Source organism: Primulina huaijiensis, chromosome 8 (assembly GCF_012295235.1).
Source record: "Primulina huaijiensis isolate GDHJ02 chromosome 8, ASM1229523v2, whole genome shotgun sequence".
Classification (NCBI taxonomy): Eukaryota; Viridiplantae; Streptophyta; class Magnoliopsida; order Lamiales; family Gesneriaceae; genus Primulina; species Primulina huaijiensis.
In genome coordinates this window covers 20,320,625-20,342,323 of record NC_133313.1, presented here as the reverse complement: position 1 = coordinate 20,342,323, position 21,699 = coordinate 20,320,625, and the positions used below count along the sequence as shown (strand labels likewise).

Here is a 21,699-nt window from a genome sequence, read left to right as displayed (position 1 = left end):
GCTGCATGCGTGGGCTCTATATTCTTTTAAATGGATTGAGTGAATACTCCATGTAGAATCCAGTGGCGTGAGAAGTTGTGATCATTCGCTGAAAAGCTAGTATGAATTATGTAAAAGCATAAAGCTTGAGCAAAACCAAAATGATTTTTCACGATCATATTTAGATCCATGATTGACTAGATGATTCTATCGAATTTTTACATGGGCTGAACAGTACTGGTTATATCCATTCTTAACTAAGTAAGAAGCTCTAATCTTCGGTGTTTCAATAATTAGGAAATTTTATAGCTGTAATCAGAAATGAAATATAGGCATGAACCAATCAGTATTCTGATAACAAAACCAATGGTAGAACAGAAGGACTAACGTGAAGTGCGCATCTATACATTTGGTGCAATTCAGGCCTCCTAGTAAGCTCGTTGCAAGTAGTAAAACGTTGAATCGATGCATGCACAATTAAATGTCCTGTCTGTAGCCAAGCTGATGATAGTTTATCCCTCCTGGTTCCTTCCTTTCGTCAATGTTGCATACCAAGTTTCTTGATTTATTGACTTAATATGTTCATCTGTCGGTTTTCCCATAAGAAACATCAATGGTGCAGCTTCAACCATTCTGATTCCACTAGTTGGTATGCTTCGCTTAGCTTTGGCATCGACAGTAGGGATAGGGGTTGCTCTATTTCTTGTGTTCGGTCCATTAATGATCTGCACGAGATCGCCATGCTCTTGAAAGTAATAGCTATATGGTACATGATTTTGGGAAAATGGTAAGAAATGGTTTTGAGGGGGTAAAGTACATGATATGTACGGCAATTTTGGCTGCCATGGAGAAACTCTCTGCAGCGGTTCCATTGGCTGTAGGGCATTTTTGGCTGCAACCAGGAACTGTTTGGAGTGAGTCTGATTTGCATCCCGCTCCTGCTGCATATTACTCGAGTTTGTCAAAGAGGCACGGCTAATGAAATCAATCTCTCGATCTCCATGATTTGTAGAATGATCTGAAGTCTTGTTTCCCAATGGTTCATGATCTTGGCCTAGCCACTGAAAATTCTTGGATGTCTCTTCTTTACATGTGTAAGTATTCAAGCTCAAGCCATTGGCATCGTCATGAAGAAAATGGAGATCATCGCTGAGACTCTTGGCTCGTTTTGAACCTACATCTGAACAAAAATGTTCTTGTAAAGTGGAAGAATGTTCTTCTACAGCAGCGACATTGAGATCAATCCCAGTAAGACCTCGTGGGCTATACCGTTTTTTGGAGCACGATTCACTCGAAAACCTTTTGGAAAGAGGAACTGAACGGAAAGCACTCATTTCTGCAGAACTTTTCCAATTCCGTCCACCTTCAAACTTCAATGGCGTCGTGGGTAGTCCCCCAGGAATCCCAGCTTTTGCCACCACTTTTATTACACTGCAAGAAGATACAGTTTCAACATCAGGCTGAATAAACTCGCCTGTTCCATCTTCATTGATGTCTTCATTCAGATCAAATACAGTAGCAGCTGAATCCAGTTTGTCGACACCATCTTTGCTCAGTCTTGCCATCGATGTCTCTGAAGATTCATTGCCATTTGCACCTTCATCAATCACAACAGGATATGCATCTGATGATTTGCCTTTGAAGGATATTTTTTCACTTTCTACTGATATTTCAGAAACTGTCATTCTTTCACCTGATGATTGCTTACCAGCTTCAAGTAATCGTTCCTTACCATGATATATGAGATTTAATCCATATTTACTGGAATTAAAGGCCGACTCAAAAGCATATCCACCAGATGTTCTTAATGACTTAAAGATCGAATCTTGTGATTCATTGCTGCCTACATAATCTATTTCCGGGTTATCACTGGTCGCAACAGTATCGTTACTTGTGATCTCTTTACTTTCAGGCAATGAACTAACTTCACAAACCTCAACTTTTTTATCAAAATCAGCCATATATTTCTGCGTCTAAAAATTATGTGCAAGTCATAGCTGAACCATGAAGAGCCTTCAAAAGAAGGTTCAGCATAAGCAAATACAACACAAAAGGTTATACAGAGTTGAAGCTTACGGAGTTAAAGCTGGAAAAGCATCATAAGTATTAGCATACTAATATTTGAAGTAGAAACTCGAAAACAAAAACAAAAAAAAGCTAAAAAAAACATAAAGACGAAGGCTAAAAATTTGACAAAACGGATTACTCGATTTTTTTGTTTGGGCAAAATAGAGATACAAACACCAACATAAGCAGAATTATAAAACAGTGAAAATTGAATGGATCGAACATAAATCCGCTAAATATATGATAGCCAAAGAGCGAGACTCTAGATGATGGTAGTTCAAGTTTTACAGCTTCATCCATGCATCCCACACAAGAAGAAAAGAAACAAACTTGACATGAACCTAACCTTCAAAAAGGAACCACAGGCAAAGAAATGCATGTTCTCTCATAAATGACACCATTAGATGAAAATATCGAGCAGAGAAACAGACCTGAGACTGAGAGAAAGGTAAAAACTTTGGTCTGTATAAATCTTAGAAGGTCGTCTCAACTCACTAAGAATAGAGATAAAATACTAATGACAAATGAAAAAAAAATGCTGCACAACTTTTGGCTTCAATCTCTCTCCCTTTTGCTAATCTAACTCCACTTTGAAAAGTCCCACCAACCATTACTAAGCTGTCACCTTTTCCTCCCAGAAACAGAAGTTGAAAGTGACAGAAACTAATCATACAAATATACACCAACACAACTCAAGAAAGAAGAGAACTTTATCACTTCCAAACGCGTGATTTGCGAATGTAAACAAAGTGGGGGTGTCCAGCCGACGCCAGTCAATATATGTGATGTGTGCTCCTGACTGCCGAGCGCGACAGATGAAAGTGCGGAGATGGTAGGCGGGACCTCCTGAAACTTGCTGAAACTCGGGACCGTACATCCAATCCAGTGGGTCCCATATTCTACAGACTTTGGAATCATCATCGTTGATGCGCCAAACAAACAAAGTACAATATTATATTATATGGTCTGAGTCTCAGTCTCTCTCTTTCTTCTGTGGAGCAAGTCACTTAAGGCTTTGTTTGGATCTAATTTTCCTTCCTGTAAAGTGTACTTCCTCTTACATGCGTAAATAGTACTTTAAATAAAAAATTTATGTCACTATCAAAATTTTTTATTTATATGTAACACAAATAATATTTATATGGTATGCGACTAGATAGATCACAATATTTTAAATAATCAATTTATTTAAATTAATGATTAATTACTCGTTCTGGCTCATTTGTTATCATTAAATTTTCCAAAAAATATTTTCCACCTTTTGCTACTTCTCTCTCATTTCTTTGTTCACTAAAATGGAGAAATCAATGCATTCTTAATTATAATTTCTTGGCTCGTATAATGATGTGTTTATCTATGTATTCGGAAAAAAAAATGAATTGTAGGTAGGTGTAACCGAAAACATATATTTAGGTTTGGTAAAGATTTGATATAAAATGGGTTCACTGCCATATTAATGGAAAACAACATGGGGACATGTTCATCAAGAATGTTTAGAAACCAACATTTAGGATTTTTTTTTTCTAATAAATTGGACAAGAATTTTAACTTTTTAAAATATTTAAGATTATCATTCCAAGATCTGACATAATAATCACATCACGGACAGAGTATCATGATCATATCCATGCGATTGATTGATTGGTTACTTTCTAACTCAAAGATAGAACCTAAAAAATAAACTCTAACATTGTCCTAATGCTAACAAGAACTCAACCACGGGTTATAAACTTAGTTGGAAATATGCCTTAGTTACGTTTAGTTAAAGATTTGCTAAATAATTGGTCAATTGACAAGTCTTTAGGAAATAATTTTTGAATTATTTTGAATTGATATTAAGAAGATATTTTGGTTTCTGTTTTGTTTTTTTAACTCTATATAAAGAGTATTGCAATGAATAATAAAATGAAGAATTCCAAATGCATTCTTTTGTTTCTTTCTACATAAACTTTTATACTCTGTTTTTGTTGTTGTAAAACAACAAAATGGTATCAGAGCTTTCTTCTTGAGGGACCTTTTGAGTGGAGTGAATCCAAACACATAACCCAAATTCAAGAATGGAAACCGAAACAAGTTTCTCTCATATAGCACCACCAATTTTTGATGGCGATAACTATCAAGTCTGGGCTATTAAGATGACAACATATCTGGAAGCATTAGATCTTTGGGAAGCTATAGAGGAAGACTATGATGTACAACCACTGCCAGAAAATCCTACGATGACTCAGCTTAGGATCCACAAAGAGAGGAAGACTAAGAAGTCCAAAGCTAAAGCTTGCCTATTTTCTGCTATTTCGAGCACTATATTTACAAGAATAATGAGCTTGGATTCAGCAAAGAATATTTGGGATTACCTCAAAAAGGAGTACCAAGGAAATGAAAGAACCAAAAATATGCAAGTACTCAATCTAATTAGGGAGTTTGAAATGCTGAAAATGAAGGAGACAGAAACCATCAAAGAATACTCCAACAAGTTGTTTGGTATAGTAGATAAGGTGAGGCTGCTTGGTAAGGACTTTTCTGATGAACGAATTGTGCAAAAAATTCTCGTATCTCTGCCTGAAAAATACGAGTCCAAAATTTCTTCATTAGAAGAATCTAAAGATCTGTCAAGCATTTCCTTGGTAGAATTGGTGAATGCATTACAAGCTCAAGAGCAAAGGAGAATGATGAGAAGAGAAGAATTAATGGAGGGTGCTCTTCAAGCAAAGACAGAAAGTTTAGGAGGAGGTAAAGATGGCAAAAACAAAGATTGGATCTATCCAACATGCCCATATTGCAAAAAAACAAACCATCCTCAAAGGAGGTGTTGGTGGAGGCCTGATGTCAAGTGCAGAAAATGTGGTATTATGGGACACATGGAGAGGGTTTGCAAGTCCCAACAATCTGAAGAGGCAAAGGCTTCTACTGAGCAACATGAAGAGGAGCAACTCTTTGTTGCAACATGCTTCTCATCAAGTAGTTATTCTAACTATTCATGGTTGATCGACAGTGGTTGCACAAATCACATGACTAGTGACCGAGAGCTCTTCAAAGAGCTTGATAAAACAATTACTTCCAAAGTAAAAATTGGAAATGGTGAATTTCTTCCAGTCAAAGGGAAAGGAACTGTGGCTATAGAAAGTCTAACAGGTTTGAAATACATTACTGATGTTCTATATGTGCCTAATATTGATCAAAATTTGCTTAGTGTTGGCCAGTTAATCGAAAAAGGCTTCAAAGTTATATTTGAAGACAAATGGTGTTTGATCAAAGATGCAAAAGGTAGAGATGTGTTCAAGGTGAAAATGAAAGCAAAAAGCTTTGCTTTAAATCTCTTGGAGGAGGAGCAAATAGCATTTTCAGTTACAGAAAGCAATGCAGAATTATGGCACAAAAGGCTTGGACATTTCCACCACGATGGACTTCTATATATGCAGAAACATAACTTGGTGAAAGGTGTTCCTTTGCTGGAAGACAAGCTATCTGATTGTGTGTCATATCAATATGGCAAGCAAGCCAGAAAGCCATTTCCTCAAGTAACATGGAAATCAACACACAAGCTGCAACTTGTACACACAGATGTTGGAGGACCTCTTAAAATGCCATCTTTAAATGGTAGTAAGTATTACATTATATTTATTGATGATCATACCAGATTTTGCTGGATTTACTTCCTCAAAATCAAATCTGAAGTTGCTAGTATATTTTGGAAATATAAAGCATTTGTGGAAAATCAAAGTGGTTGCAGGATGCAGAAAATAAGGTCCGATAATGGGAAAGAATATACAAATAACATATTTGAAAAGTTCTGCGAGGAAGATGGCATTGAACACCAACTCACAACTCCTTACACCCCACAACAGAATGGTGTAAGTGAGAGAAAAAATCGAAGTATAATGGAAATGACAAGGTGTTTGCTGCATGAGAAGGAATTGCCAAAAAGGTTGTGGGCAGAAGCTGCAAACACTGCTGTTTTTTTGCTGAATAGGCTGCCTACAAGAGTTTTGCAAGAAAAAACTCCATTTGAAGCTTGGTTTGGTTATAAGCCAAAGTTACAGAATCTAAAGATTTTTGGTAGTCTTTGTTTTTCTTATGTGCCACAGGTAAAAAGAGACAAACTTGATAAAAAGGCTGAACCAGGAGTTTTTATTGGATACAGTGATTCTTCAAAGGCTTATAGAATTTTCCAACCACAAAATGGAAAAATTCTTGTGAGCAGAGATGTCAAATTTATGGAGGATAAACAATGGAACTGGGAGGAGTCTGTGAAGAAGCCATTGGAAGAACCATCACAGTATTTTGATGATGACATAGATGATGTTCCAGTTCGAGGTACAAGATCCTTATCTGATATTTATGAACGAAGTAATGTTGCTATTTTTGAGCCTGCAGAATATAAAGAAGCAAAGAAGGATGACAAGTGGATTGAAGCAATGAAAGAGGAGCTCAAAATGATTGAAAAAAATGACACGTGGGAGTTGGTGGATAAACCTCAACACAGAAAGATCATTGGAGTCAAATGGGTCTACAGGACCAAACTTAATCCAGATGGTTCTGTGAATAAATACAAAGCCAGACTTGTGGTCAATGGGTATAGTCAAGTGTTTGGAGTAGATTTCTCAGAAACTTTTGCACCAGTGGCACGCTTAGATACAATTAGAATGTTGCTTGCTTTGGCTGCACAAAAAAGATGGAAGATTTATCGGTTGGATGTAAAATCTGCATTCTTAAATGGTTATCTTCAAGAGGAGATTTACGCAGAGCAACCTGAAGGATTCCAAGTCAAGGGACAGGAGGAGAAGGTCTACTTGTTAAAAAAGGCCTTATATGGTCTTAAGCAGGCCCCCAGGGCCTGGTACAGTAGGATTAATGAACATCTTCAAAGTCTTGGAGTTGTTAAAAGTCCAAGTGAAGCTACATTATATGTAAAAGGGACAAATGCTGACTTAATTATAGTTTCTGTTTATGTTGATGATCTTCTTGTTACAGGAAACAACGAGGAAGTAATAAAAGAATTTAAAGTTGAAATGCTCAAAGTATTCGAGATGACAGATCTTGGTATAATGTCCTATTTTTTGGGTATGGAGGTGAAGCAAGATCATGATGGAGTCTTCATAAATCAAAAGAAGTATGCAAGGGAAATACTCAAAAAATTTCACATGGAAGATTGCAAAAGCACCAGCACACCAATGAATGAGAAGGAAAAATTTAGCAAAGATGATGGAGCAGAAAGAGTTGATGAAAGCAAATATAGAAGCTTGAATGGTTGCTTGATGTATCTTACAGCCACTAGGTCAGATATAATGTTTGCTGTAAACTTACTTTCGAGGTTCATGAATTGTGCTAGTGAAGTGCATTTTCAAGCTGCCAAAAGGATTGTAAGATATATCAAGGGCACAACAAATTATGGCATCAAATATTCTTACTGTCAGTTTTTTAAGCTTCATGGTTTTTCTGATAGTGATTGGGCAGGTTCTCTTGATGATATGAGAAGTACAACAGGTTTTTGTTTCAGCTTTGGATCAGGTTTTTTTTCGTGGTGTTCAAGGAAGCAAGATGTGATAGCTCAAAGTACAGCAGAGGCAGAATATGTAGCAGCCAATGCTACAGTAAATCAAGGAATTTGGATAAGAAAAATACTTGCAGACTTACACATGGAACAAAATGAAGCAACACAGATTCATGTAGATAACCAAGATACAATTGCAATTTCAAAATATCCTGTTTTTCATGGCAAAACCAAGCACTTCAAGATCAAGTTGTTTCATTTAAAAGAAGTTTAAAAGAATGATGAAATCAAATTGTGTTATTGCAAGAATGAAGATCAAGTTGGAGATATATTAACCAAAGCTCTACCAAAAGCTAGATTTGAAAAGTTGAGAAACAAATTAGGTCTATGCAGTATGCCTTAGTTACGTTTAGTTAAAGATTTGCTAAATAATTGGTAAATTGAACAAGTCTTTAGGAAATAATTTTTGAATTATTTTGAATTGATATTAGGAAGATATTTTGGTCTCTGTTTTGTTTTTTTAACTCTATATAAAGAGTATTGCAATGAATAATAAAATGAAGAATTCTAAATACATTCTTTTGTTTCTTTCTACATAAACTTTTATACTCTGTTTTTGTTGTTGTAAAACAACAAAATTGATCTAGGGCGACGCATAAGTCCTTCCCTTCCTTAGAAATGCAAACAATTGGAGATTTTATGGTGTATTGATTGATTGTACACTCGAAAAGGTATACCGATCGATAGTAATAAGCAGTTCCAAATATACGATGCTGCTGTAGTACCTTACAGTAGTTATTGTAAAGTAACTAAAATTGCAGAGTTGTGGGCATATATCGATACTAATTAATATATCCATATCTTGGATCCTTGAAGCATGCATGAATGCTCTCTCTTTCAGAGTCTCAAAGATGAACCAGTGTGTAACTGCTATAGCGTCGATTGGCACGGTGAATCAACTTAAATTTCCTTCACAGGATTTTGCATGAGATTGAAGGATATCAAAAGCATAGTTGTTCGATGGAGCCTGAGACGAAAAGTAAAAAATGTCCTCTTACTGCGGAAAATAATCGTAAAAGTTCGCAACATCTTTTTGATTTAAACATCAAAATATTTATCAAATCGATATAATCCGGTTGTCAGATTATTTCTTTATCATTCTACAACACTGCTAGCCCATTTAGTCTTTCATTTGACATTGTTGATTACAAATATTTTTTGATTAACTTCAATTTCGAGAAGCTTATTTTTTGCTGATTAGTTTTGAGTGGCATGGGTAACAAAATCTTATGGACCACTTAAGTATTCGAGAATAAACCATTCAGTATCATCAAACAATATAAGTATTTGAGAATAAATAATTATGTGTCGTCAAACACTGTAGAATATCATTTGGTTTTATTAATTTGTTGAATAACATCTTATGACCATCAACTTTGATCACCACTCACTGCAGTTAATGTATAAATGCCTATTGTCACTCCATAGAATACTTCATCAAATTAGTTAAATGCTTACTCTTTAATTTTTTCAAATTCAACAAAACCCAAAACTTTATTGATATTCTTTAAATTGTTCAAACCGAACTTGAGAGAAAATCGAGCTTAATTAATTATTAACAAAAATATTCAAATTGATCTTTTTATTTAATATTGAGCTAGATTTTTTTTTTACTGTGATATCAACTCAACATATAATTATAATAATAAGAATTATTTTGGGTCCCCTTCAAGTCCTGACTTCAAGACGGTGGCCTCTTTGGCTTTACATAAGGTACGGCTATGATCAAAAAGCCTTTTGAAATAGTTTCTTGGATTCATGGTATTGATTATCCATCCATGATTTTAAGCCTTGCTCCCACCAAAGCTTCTTTCTTAATCTGAAGAATGATGACCTCCATATATTTTCCAAACAGGCACAATTTGGTTACCATTTCGTGGAAGCCGCAACATGAACTCCCACAGGAAGTGCTATACTGTTCGGTAGAAAGCCTTCTTTACGCATCGAGTGGAAGAGGTCGATAGCATGATTAAAACAATCATTTGAGACCAACGCAGTTATCATGGTGTTGTATAAAAAGATATTGGCTTCGTGGGTTTGGCTAAAGACTGCTGTAGCGTAGCTGGGAAGGTTGAACTTGAAAGTGGATTTCAAAATCATATTTAAAAGATAATGGTTTTGATGGAAATGAAAGCGGAAAAGACGTGCGTGAATGTGCTTGACGTGGATGAATGAAGTGAAGCCATGAAAAAGAGTTGCTCTGATCTCCTGCAATGCCATTACGAAGAGACCGGATCATCTGTGTTTGCCTTGAATTTGATTAAACTCAAAACAACCCAGATACCCAAGCGCCATTGCTAAAGAATGCGTCAAAATATGGGGCGAATGCCATTGATAGCAACTTCATGAGATTCACTGCAGGTCTGCACCCTACAGCATGCGAGTGTTGTTAGCTTCTGCGTAGGTTTATGCCTTCAACGGGCACCGTGCAAGGCAAGGTTTATGGCTTCACAACGTGGGGAAGGAATTGTTAGGACACGACGAATTCAACCAGTCGAAAGCTTCAACTCTTCGACGATGATCATACAACAAAGAAACATACCGGTGGACGGGTAACAGCGTAGCCAACCAGTCGAATGGGCAATTTTGATTGACATAACTGAAAAAGGATTACAAATAAAAACTATATATATCATTGCACTATAAAGAGAGAATAATATTATTCTTTAAAAGATAGAGATAACTTTTATATCAAATTAATTCAATTAGTTTATAAATATCATGGTATGCAATCAATATACAACATATCGCACATAATTAATATAGAAACGAATACAGTTGCAGTCCTCATATGCGTAAAATCATGGTTGGCATGTTAATGTGTGAGCCTAAAAAGTTACCAATAGTTCCTCGTCATAAAATAATATTAAGAATAAAATAATTGTGTAAAAATAAGAATGATTGGTTGGACCAAACTCGACCCATCATACATTCTAGTTAGTAAAGATCTCCAGAGAAAAAGGATATTTAAAATAAACACTTAGGACTGTGCTTCTCTAAATGTTATAAGTAGAATTCTTACCCAAACAAATTTGTTACCAATATAATCATCGTCACATTAAGAGTTTCTTGGAACAGTTCTGAAAGTCTGGAGCTGTATGTTTTACCAAAAATTTGAACTTCGTACCTCTTGTACATGAACACATGGGGTTTGCAGTTTGGCACAGCATGATAAATAAAAGCAAATATGAAAAAATCGCCTTTATACAATATTTTACAACTCCGCGAAAAATATAAGAAAATAGAAATTCAAAAGAAGCAGATGCTTATGATCTTCGAGAAGATTGCAAAATCCTACATGTTCAAAAATCGATTAACAGTTAGAAAAAATGATAGAAATTTGGATGTACCATTACCTAATACCAATGAAAATATAGGCAAATCCACCTTTCAATCTTTTGATGAGCATTTGCAGTTCTTCTGATGATCTGTCAGTTCCTGCCATATTTAGACACTTGTCTGAATGCAAAATAGATTCAAAATCAAGTAATAACTTAAATACTCCATGAAATACTGAACCTTGAAACAAACAAAAAAACGACTCAAGAAACTCATATCAATTTCATACAGCAATTGCACGAGTACTTGTTTGCTGAAAATGGAATGGCCAAGAGAAGTGCATGAATCCAAATGAACAAACAAAGGCAAAATAAAATAGCATTCACGACCGCGGACCACATCATCTTCCAGGTAATATTTATATGCAGAATCGTGGTAGAAGCCATGGTTATTTTTAAGGCCAATATTATTCAACCTTAAACTGTTCAATCAAACCAGAAGATAACACTTGAATAATAATAATATTGATGAAATAATAACCTGGATCTGTTTCTGAAGGTATTTCACATAAGCTACTGCTTCTTCTAACATATCTGCCGTGTTTGTTTGCTGCATGTAATAAAAGTAAAAGTTTGCCTTCTCAAAAATTCTTTTAACACAAGATAGTAAATAATATACGTTGATATAGAGAAAATACATGTATGGTGGACAACAATATGAAGCAGAAAAGATTAGCCCTACACTTTTCCTCACACAGATGAGATGGAAAATTAATTCTAATGGAAAATTTGAAGGAATAAGATTCTGAAAATCAAGCCTGGAAATTTTTTTTACTACCTTCCTTAATTTTATCACAAAAGGGAGACTCCAATCTAATCCACACCTTAGACTTATGTTCATCAATGATCATATTTTAAAGTTTTCTCATATTTCTAAAGCGGCAGAAATTCCATTTGTTTTAAGTTTTAAAATTTGAGGTTTTAATCATGTGCGTCATTACGTTTATGGTTAAATGCTTCAGACAATTTAATATTAATTTACAAAAATGTCTCACACAAGCTGCAATTGACATCAATAAATACTTTGTGATCAGACTTCTCGACTCATATCACAAAATTTCCCAGTATAAAACCACTGAACATCTTAACCTATCAGCATAGCATTGCAAATCATGTCCAAGTAAGAGTGTTACAACTTTAACAAATTAATCACAAAACGCGATCATCAGATGATGTAGGCATGTCAAGACTCGAGCGTAACTATCACATTCATATAAGATTAAGATTAAAATAAGCAAATATAAATGTAACAGAAAGTAGGTGACAGTTTACCATAGATTCATTTATTAGGATTTTCCGTAAGATTAACTGCAGAGAAAGTTAACACAAAAAGAGAAATGTTTGTCTCTACAGTCTACAATACCTTATCCATATCAGGGACAAGTTCCTGCAGCTTCCTTATCCGATCACTAATCCGTGTTCTTCGCATCTGATAATAAGAGGCGCAAATGTTAGGATAAGCGAGAAGTTCATAGCTGCCAGAATGTCGCAGCTAACCAGTAAATTGTAGTATGAATTACTGAAAATCGAACAGATACTAGAACTGGAAAGAATAAAAAGGAAAACTTAAATACCCTCTCAGCAATGCTGCGAGGATGGGTAGCACAGCCACGCTTTGCTCGAACCCTACACATGATAGAGTCCTCCAAAATATTATCAGTTTCAGCATCCAACGACATTACCGATCCTTGTCCATCGTTCTCCTCCTTCTTCACCAATAAAAAGAAATAAAGTATGTACTATGCCCTGATACATGAGCATTACAGGCTAGAGCACTCGTAATATATTCAGTAGCCAGTACACACAACTCTGCCTATGATTAATAAGAGAGGACCGAATATCCATCATCAAGAAGCAACGAAGTCAATAACATTCATTTAACCATAAAATCATTTTCAGACTGTATTCTCAATTACTCGTGTATCTATATTGGAAATTACATCAAACCTCCAATTGAAAATTAATAATAATAATTTTTAGATTTATTTTTTTTTCCCTCCCTCACATCTTGGTTCCTCCCCTCAAATATCTGGTCTATTATTACGTGATGAGTAAAGCTAGTTTGTATCTCTGAAAAATGAATTGAAAACTCTTCACTTGATACAGAGTTTGTGTCTTGTATATATTCTTGTATTAACTACTTGCACATGGCTTGTTAACCAACCAACCGACTAACTAACTAGTAAGTTTTTATATCTAATATCCCCCTCAAGATGTACTATAAATGTTTTTGATAGACATCTTGGAGAGTAAGAAAGAGAGAGTGGATGATGGCAATGGCTTGGTGAACATATCCGCTAGTTGTGAAGCCGATCGAACGGGGAGCAGCTTGATGGAGCCATCTAGGATCCGGCCTCGAACAAAATGACAATCTATTTCTATGTGCTTGGTTCTTTCATGGAACAAGGGGTTATGAGCAATGTGTATGGCCGATCGACTGTCACAAAACAAGGTGGCTGGCTGAGAGGCATGAACGTGAAAGTCGCGAAGGAGATGAATGAGCCAAAGTATTTCACTAGTAGTGCTCGCCAAGGCTCGGTATTCCGCTTCTGTGGATGAACGTGAAACTGTGGCTTGTTTCTTGGCTTTCCAGGAGATCAAGGCATCACCAAGGAAAATACAAAAGCCAGTAACAGATTTTCTGGTATCTGGACATGACGCCCAATCCGTATCAGAGAAGGCACGTAAATGAGTGGATGATGAGGCTGAGAAAAACAAGCCCTGACCCAGTGTTCCCTTGAGATAGCGTGACAGGTGATGTATAGCATGTAGATGAGGTGTGCGTGGCTTAGACACGAACTGGCTGAGCTTGTGTACTGCAAACATGATGTCCGGGCGAGACAAAGTGAGATAGAGAAAACGTCCAATGAGACGTCGATATTGGGAAATATCTGGCAGCGGCTCTCCATCAGTGTTGTTAATGGTTCCATTGGTGTTGAGGTTGGCTTACTAGCCAAGAAACCAGTGTCCTCTAACAATTTAAGAGTGTATTGGCGTTGAGATAGACAAATACCAATTTGTGACCTGGCAATTTCAAGACCAAGAAAGTATTTAAGGGAGCCTAAGTCCTTGAGTTTAAAATGCCCCTGAAGGTGAGTCTTTAATGCTTGAATGAGACTAGTGGATGGTCCTGTGATGATAATGTCATCGACATAAACCAGCAACGCAATAAAGGAAGACCCCATGCCGTTAGTGAACAACGTATGATCGGATTGTGACTGAGTAAAACCAGATTGCAGAAGAGCATGGGAGAACTTTGTGTACCACTGCCGAGATGCTTGACGAAGTGCATAAATCGACTTGTGAAGCTTGCATACAAGTTTGGGCGATGAGATGTTAGCTGGAACTTGAGTGGTATAGCCTAGAGGTAAGTCCATATAGTCTTCCTACAACAAGTCACCATTGAGAAATGCGTTGTTGACGTCTAGCTGGGCGAGGCACCATTGTTTGCTGGCCGCAAGGGCTAATAATACTTTGACAGTAGCTAATTTAGCCACGGGTGAAAACGTTTCAAAGAAATCAACACCCTCTTGTTGTGTGTATCCTTTGGCTACAAGACGGGCTTTATGTCTATCGACTGACCCATTGGAAGTATACTTAATCTTGTAAACCCATCGACAGCCGATGGCATGTTTGCCTGGTGGTAGGGGAACCACGGACCATGTGTGATTTCCTTCCATGGCATCAAGTTCATCTTTCATGGCTGCTTGCCATTGGGGGAGATGTTTGGCTTGATGAAAAAATTGTGGTTCAAATTGTGAGGACACATTAAGTGTGAGATTTCTATATGACGGTGATAGGGAGTCATAAGAGATGTAGGAGCTTAAAGGATGAGGAGACTGAGAACTCAGCTAGGCCTTTGATTGCAATAAGTTGCAATGGTAATCACGAAGGTAAGAAGGAGGTTGAGAGTTCCTGGAGGATGTGCGTTGTGGCATGGAAACTGTTGGAATTGAAGCCGGAACCAGTGGCAAAGTGGTGTTGTTTGAATCATTGGATGCTTGGGGATCAACCAATGCTGGAATGACAGAGTCAGGGTTCGGTGTATCCAACGATAGCGGGAGAACCACCTCAGGACAGGGATCAATATGAATCTTGGACAAGAGTGTTTCAAATGGGAATGTAGTCTCATGAAATGTGACGTCCCGTGAAATAAATTTTTCTTTGGTATTGATGTCCAGCAGCTTGTATCCTTTGATATTGGAAGGATAACCCAAGAAAACACACGCACGAGCTCTGGGAGAGAATTTGTCACGATGAGCAGCCAAAGTAAAAGCAAAGGCTAGACATCCAAATGTGCGCATTGAGGAATAGTCAAATGCTTTGTGATAAAGTAGCTCATAAGGAGACTTGTTGTGGGTTGTATAGGATGGTACCCGATTGATCAAATATGTTGCTGGCAACACACATTCGCCCCAAAATGCAGCATCTATATGAGACTGGAAGAATAGAGCTCTAGCAACATTGAGAAGATGTTAATGTTTTCTCTCAACCACAGAATTCTGTTGTGGTGTCTGGACGCATGATAGTTGATGAATGATGCCTCTTGCCACGCACAATTCTGTGAAAGCAAGTTCTTTTGCATTGTCTGTACGAAATGCTTTGATCCTTTTATGAAATTGAATTTTCCAGAACATACAGTCCTTCGATTTTCCTACCCTTGCCAATCATCTTCCTCGTGATCACCTCCTGGATAATGAACGAATTGTGATGAAAACTGATCATAGATTTAGTATTGGCGAGAAGGGAACTGACAGACAATAGATTAAACTTGAAGTGTGGTATAAACATGACATCCTCAAGAGTCAAATATTCACTAAGCGTAATGCTACCGCAAAATTTAACCTCAATGGTTGTGTGATTAGGTAGGGTAACGGTAGAGCCAGTGACAGGTTGTAGGGAGTTAAACAATGATGCATACGAGCAAATATGTCTGGATGCTCCGGAGTCAACAATTCAACACGACAGAGAAATAAACCATTATGAGCATATGTGGATAAACATATACCTGTGGTGTGAGCCGTTGCTGAGTTAATGATAGGATTAACATGTTTGTCAAGTGAAGAAAGCTGCTGATCAAATAGTTGTCTCAACTGATGCATTTGCTCATTGTTGAATCCTTGAAGAAGGTTCTGAGATATACCATCATTTGTGGGAACATGATCTGAGGAACCGCGTGTTTCAGATACTTGGTTTGCATTAGCTGCTTTGTATCGAGGCGTGGGTGTTCCTCGAAGTTTAGAGCCTGGAGGATATCCATGAATCTTATAGCACGTGTCCACTGTGTGGCCATGAATATTGCACTTGGTACAAAATGGTCTTTCCTTGGGAAACTTCGGTGGCCCTCGACCTTGAGCATGTCTCTGTGGTTGATCATTCTTGAATGCGAATGCCATGTCCCCTGTAGAATTATCAACCAAGGAGAAAACTCGGTTGATGGGAGGAAGCGGATCAAGCAATAACACCTGACTTCGAATTCGGGCAAAAGAATCATTAAGTCCCATAAGAAAAGTCATGATATATTCCATTTGAATGTGATCATCCATTTTCTTTACCCCTTCACAAATGCATTTACCACAGCTACACATCAGACGAAAATTATTCAATTCTTCCCATAGAGCCTTGAGTTTTGTGAAATATACACTTACAGAAAGTTGTTCTTGACGCAAGTTCACGAGATCACATCTCAATTGAAATATTCTGGGCCCATCACTTTGTTGAAATCTCTCCTTGAGATCATCCCATATGTTGGCTGTGGATTCGGAGAAGAGAATGCTTGCAGAAATATCTTTGGATACGGAATTGAGTATCCAAGATATTACGATGTTGTTGTTTCTAGTCCAGAAACCCAGTAGATGTGTATCTGTCTCTAATGGTTTCACAATTGTCCCATCCACAAAACCCAGCTTGTTCTTGACTGATAGGGCAATTCTCATGGCTCTGCTCCAAGAGGCATAATTGTCTCCAGTCAGAGATTGCGATACTAACGTGAGACCCGGATTATCTGAATGATGCAGGAAGTAAGGACTCATTGGATCGTCTATGACGGAATGACTGCCCAGCCGAGGAAATTCGGACTGATTTCCAGGTGCCATGAGAGATACAGCTCAGATTTTACCGAAGGTAGATGATGAAGAAGTTGTTCGATCTGGAGGGAAAAGAAACTCACCAAGCGCATACGATCAATGCATAGAAACCGAAAGTCGAAGCCTCGATTGACACTTCCGGCGCGGAAGCTCTGATACCATATTACGTGATGAGTAAAGCTAGTTTGTATCTCTGAAAAATGAATTGAAAACTCTTCACTTGATACAGAGTTTGTGTCTTGTATATATTCTTGTATTAACTACTTGCACATGGCTTGTTAACCAACCAACCGACTAACTAACTAGTAAGTTTTTATATCTAATATCTATCATAACTGAATAAAAAAACACCCATCTTTTCTCCCAATTTCATCACGCACCAGTCAATATCCAAATCCAATAGACAAATTTGTAAGACCAAATTGAAGTGATGTTCCATTCCTAAAAATGATGACGGTACTATATTTTATATGTAAAATATCGCCAATCAGCCTATTGATTAGATCTGTCTAAAAACTTACTACAGGCATTAAAGATGAAGAGCATAATTTAGGCAACGTCTTGTCCAAAGTGTCTCCTTGGCGAGCACGCTTAGCCGAAATCGACGAAGGATGACCATAGCTCGCCGGAATTCCCAAGCTCGAAAAATAACCATCGGACTTATTAAGCATAGATAAAAACTCGGCCGGAGAACTGTTCTGCCTGAGGAAATTGCTCAGCCCACCGCTTCCGGTAGATTCCAGCAGCTCCAGATCAGTGGCCGCTTCGGACGGTGGTTTAGGAAGTTCCAAAACGACATCGGAATATTCTTCATCGGAATCGAGCAAGGCCTCTAACCAAGTTGCGGGAGCAGAGCGAAACTTAGCGAGTCCGCCACTTCTACTCAGCTCACCACTTTCACCGCCACTTCCCTGTTGCATCGGCTGAACTAATCTCTATTCTCCCTTAGTTTCCTAATGCTTTTTCCTAGATTTTGTTTGCTTTTCAGCTTTTCAAATCTGCTTTTGGGTTCAGGTGATTCTTGTTGTGGATTTTCTGCTTTCAGACTGGTATGGAACACATGTATAGAAGATATGATGATGATGAAGAAAATAATTGGATCACCTCCAGTTCGCTTCCCTTCGGTTCTTTGCAGTTCAACTTTTTAACTTTTTTTTTTTAAACTTTTTAACTAAAATCGTCTTTTGTGAGAAATTTCATTATTTTCTTACAGGACCACCGAAAATGATGGGACTTGGACCGCCAATCACCTTTAAACAAAAGGTATCGTAATTTTTCCACAGGATAAAATAAATGGAAACAAATAAGTCTTACGTCGAATTTAGGTAATAAAAAAAAACTTAAAAAAAGTAAAGATTTTAGGAATACACACGATTGACTTCTTTAATTTAATTATATCATCAAGAAATAGATTACGAATATACTTTGTGTGTTATCGTATTTCTGTGTGTCTCTGCTACTTGGATGCATATCTTTATAAGATATATAAATTACAAGAAAAAAAATTGAAAGCGAAATAAATACAAAAATAACAACTCAATCAATGCACCATCTGTATGAAAAATTAATTCATGTAATGACTGAATATAACCAAGAAGAGGTTTTTTGTGAGACGGTCTCACGAATTTTTATCTGTGACAAGTCAACTCTATAGATATTCACAGTAAAAAGTAATACTCTTAGCATAAAAAGTAATATTTTTTCATAAATGATCCAAATAAGAGATCCGTCTAACAAAATACGATCCGTGAGACCGTCTCACACAAGTTTTTGCATATGACTAAAAGTGGACAGTCATACCAAAATAATATATTTCGTATAGTATGTCATAGAATAACTATTTGGATTCTATCTATATGACATTTCTAAAACCCTACCTTCGTATCGAGATCCAAAGTTTAATTTGAGATTATGAAAAAGGTTACAAAAATATCTTGGGACGAAGCTTAGTTTTAGCACAGCCGCACACCCAGAAATTGAGGTGAATCCGTTAATCCGAACGACCATTCAAATTTTAGAGAATATGTTGAGAGCATGTATAATGGATTCGGAAAAAAGTTGGAAGAAGCATTTACCTCTTGTGAAATTTACCTACAATTACAATTATCAAACTACAATTCAGATGACCTAATACGAGGCATTATATAGATGGCGATGTCAATATTCAATAAATTGGGACGTGGAAGAATGGTGAAGCGTTAAGAACGGTTAGAAAAGATTAATACCGCGATACGTCATACAAGAAGTCATTTTTATAAGGTACGAATCATAAAAAAAAATGATCCAAACATCTCGAAGTCGATAAAAAAGTTATGTAGACAAAAGACGAAAAGATTTGGAATTCTAAATTGGTGATCATAAAGATAACGTCAAGAAAAGGGATTAAACGGACATGAATACGAGGAAAATTACAGTCACAGCTTATTGGACATTTTAAGGTCATCGAATAGGTCATGTGACATACAAATTATTACTACTAGAAAGTATTTCAAGAATACATTCATGTATCTCAACTTCGAAAGTGTCATGTAGATGGAGATCAAATAATTGACCCTAAACAAGTTGAATTGGAAGGGGATATGTCCAACAAAGAACAATCAATGAAGACATTTGATCTCAAAATTAAAGAGCTTCACGACAAAAAGATTTAGCTGGTAAAAGTTTTATGGTACAATCACCACATTGAGTAAGCGACTTGGTAGAAGGAAGAAGAAATAACACATTTACACATAGAATTGTTTGAGTACACGAATTTCGGGACCATATTTGATAGGCTCGTAATAGTTTATATTTTTGTTGTCATATTTCTCATTGTTGCCACTTCCGACGTTCCGACGTGCTTAATTGATTCATTTTTTTGTTATTTTGATGTAGAAAGTATTTTTCTGCTTTTGTGATATATATGAGCTAAAATAAAATCACATTTAAAGTTGTCGATATGAATTTTGTGGAGGACTTGAAATAAAAAAAAAATTCAGAAGTGGATTTTCCACAATGTGTAGTCACCCTTTGTGACTATTCTTCAGCTACCTTTGACAACTGAATCTGGAGAGAATTTCAAGCAGTAAAATTCAAAATTTGTAAAGATAATGCAAGATTTTATACTCCTAATTATAGTGTTTGACTTTTGAAAAATATTTGGAAGGATATTTTGTTATTAAGATACAAGGACTTTAGTGATTATTTCTATAATTATAAGTTTAATTACTTGTAACTACGTGAATAAATAATATGTTAGCCGATGAACAATAATACAATTGAATAATAGAAACCCCTTGAACCAGAATTTGGTAAGATTGAATTTCTTATTTTAGTATACGCATTTTGGTTATTCAATTATCTTTCAATTCATTATTTTCTCTGCTATCTAATTTTAATTTTATTATTTTAATTAATTCTTATTCGAAAATATCCACATTTTTATTGTATTTTCTCGAAAGAAATAAATATATCATTTCTTTGTGAATTCGACCATACTCATCATTACACTCATTTTATTTAGAGATTATGAAGTTACTCAACGCCATCACATCAAGATTCTTTAAAGAGAGGAGATTATAACACCCCACATCATGGGACGCATGTGCTTGAATTATTAAAAAGGTGTGTTCAAATTTATTGGTACAAAGAGTACTTTAATTACAATTTACAAATACATGTAAAATCATATTCATCCAAAAAAAATTAAAACTAATAAAGATTAATAATACCGATGATGATGATGACAAATAGTAACAATAATAGTAATATTTTTAATAAAATTATTAGACACTTGGCACTAAAAAAAAACTCCAAACATGCAAATAAGCCTATTTAAATACCCCAAACCATCAGGAACAATGATAATTTTGTGCATTCAGTGCCTGAAAAATAAGATGATGAGATAACAATAAGTGAAATAGAATGAGTTAGCTAAGAAAATTCACCCAAAAACCCAAACTTTTCTTTAAAAATTTTGAAAAAAAATACATACTTCTCCACTCTTACTCAGAAAATCATCTGTGCAGGACGTGTAACAATATTATATTCCAAAAAAATCGAAACCCGAGCAAGGTTAGGAACATTATAGCTGGAAAACTATCATCTACGGTTGAATGTTCATAGTTTTATTTCATAGCCTTATACATTGTTCTTGATCTTTCATATAAAATAAAAATTATTCGTCATGTTACCTAGTTTATAAAAGTGTCAGTCGATCACCAAAAATGTCATTTGCAGTAGCCATTTCTGATATTTAAAACCTTTGAGAACCATTTTGAAAAAATAAAATATGGGCAAGATTCAAAAAAAAATTTCAATATAAAAGTTGTAGAACACGACAAGATTAATCGACCGAGAAATTTTTTACTGCTCGTGGAGGCCAGAGCACGGCCACACGCCGGAAAGGTGGCCCGTGAAAATTTAAATATGGCCGAATGATTATGCACCCAAAAGTCATTGATGGCCTGCTTGCAAATACGAATTCAGGGCAAAATAGGTTTGGAATTCCGAAAAAATTTCTACACAAAAATTATATAACTCAGAAGAAGCATCTACTGTGAAGATTTCATATTTTTGAGAATATTTCGAATTAATATGATTTTTCTTGTAAATTTATATATTGTATCAAACTAAATTTTGATCAAAGTTTGAACATTAAACTAGTCAAATATCTAGTAGTCTTACTAGCACATAAAAT

At 36.2% G+C, this 21,699-nt stretch overlaps 1 protein-coding gene across 3 annotated transcripts; it reads right to left on the bottom strand.

Moving 5' to 3' along the window:
* Positions 1-10,696: 10,696 nt before the first annotated feature.
* Positions 10,697-18,152, bottom strand: LOC140983145 (transcription factor bHLH80-like). Of its 3 annotated transcripts, none has more exons than XM_073450066.1 (6): positions 17,543-18,152; positions 12,510-12,644; positions 12,299-12,364; positions 11,417-11,485; positions 10,961-11,035; positions 10,697-10,891 (listed from the first exon to the last, which is right to left on the bottom strand). In XM_073450066.1, exons 1-5 carry the CDS (start codon positions 17,939-17,941, stop codon positions 10,988-10,990), a joined length of 717 nt encoding a protein of 238 aa, XP_073306167.1. In that variant the 5' UTR covers positions 17,942-18,152; the 3' UTR covers positions 10,697-10,891; positions 10,961-10,987. The 3 variants fall into 3 exon arrangements, with proteins under 3 accessions (XP_073306167.1, XP_073306166.1, XP_073306165.1); XM_073450065.1 differs by having other exon boundaries at positions 10,985-11,035; XM_073450064.1 differs by having other exon boundaries at positions 10,697-11,035.
* Between the last annotated feature and the right edge of the window lie 3,547 nt (positions 18,153-21,699).

Coding starts and splice junctions, on each gene's coding strand:
- LOC140983145 (XM_073450064.1), bottom strand. CDS start 17,941: ATGCAACAGGGAAGTGGCGGTGAAAGTGGTGAGCTGAGTAGAAGTGGC. Junction 12,645..17,542: donor CTTCATCTTTAATGCCTGTA/GTAAGTTTTTAG, acceptor TTATTGGTGAAG/AAGGAGGAGAACGATGGACA. Junction 11,486..12,298: donor TTGTCCCTGATATGGATAAG/GTATTGTAGACT, acceptor TATTACATGCAG/CAAACAAACACGGCAGATAT.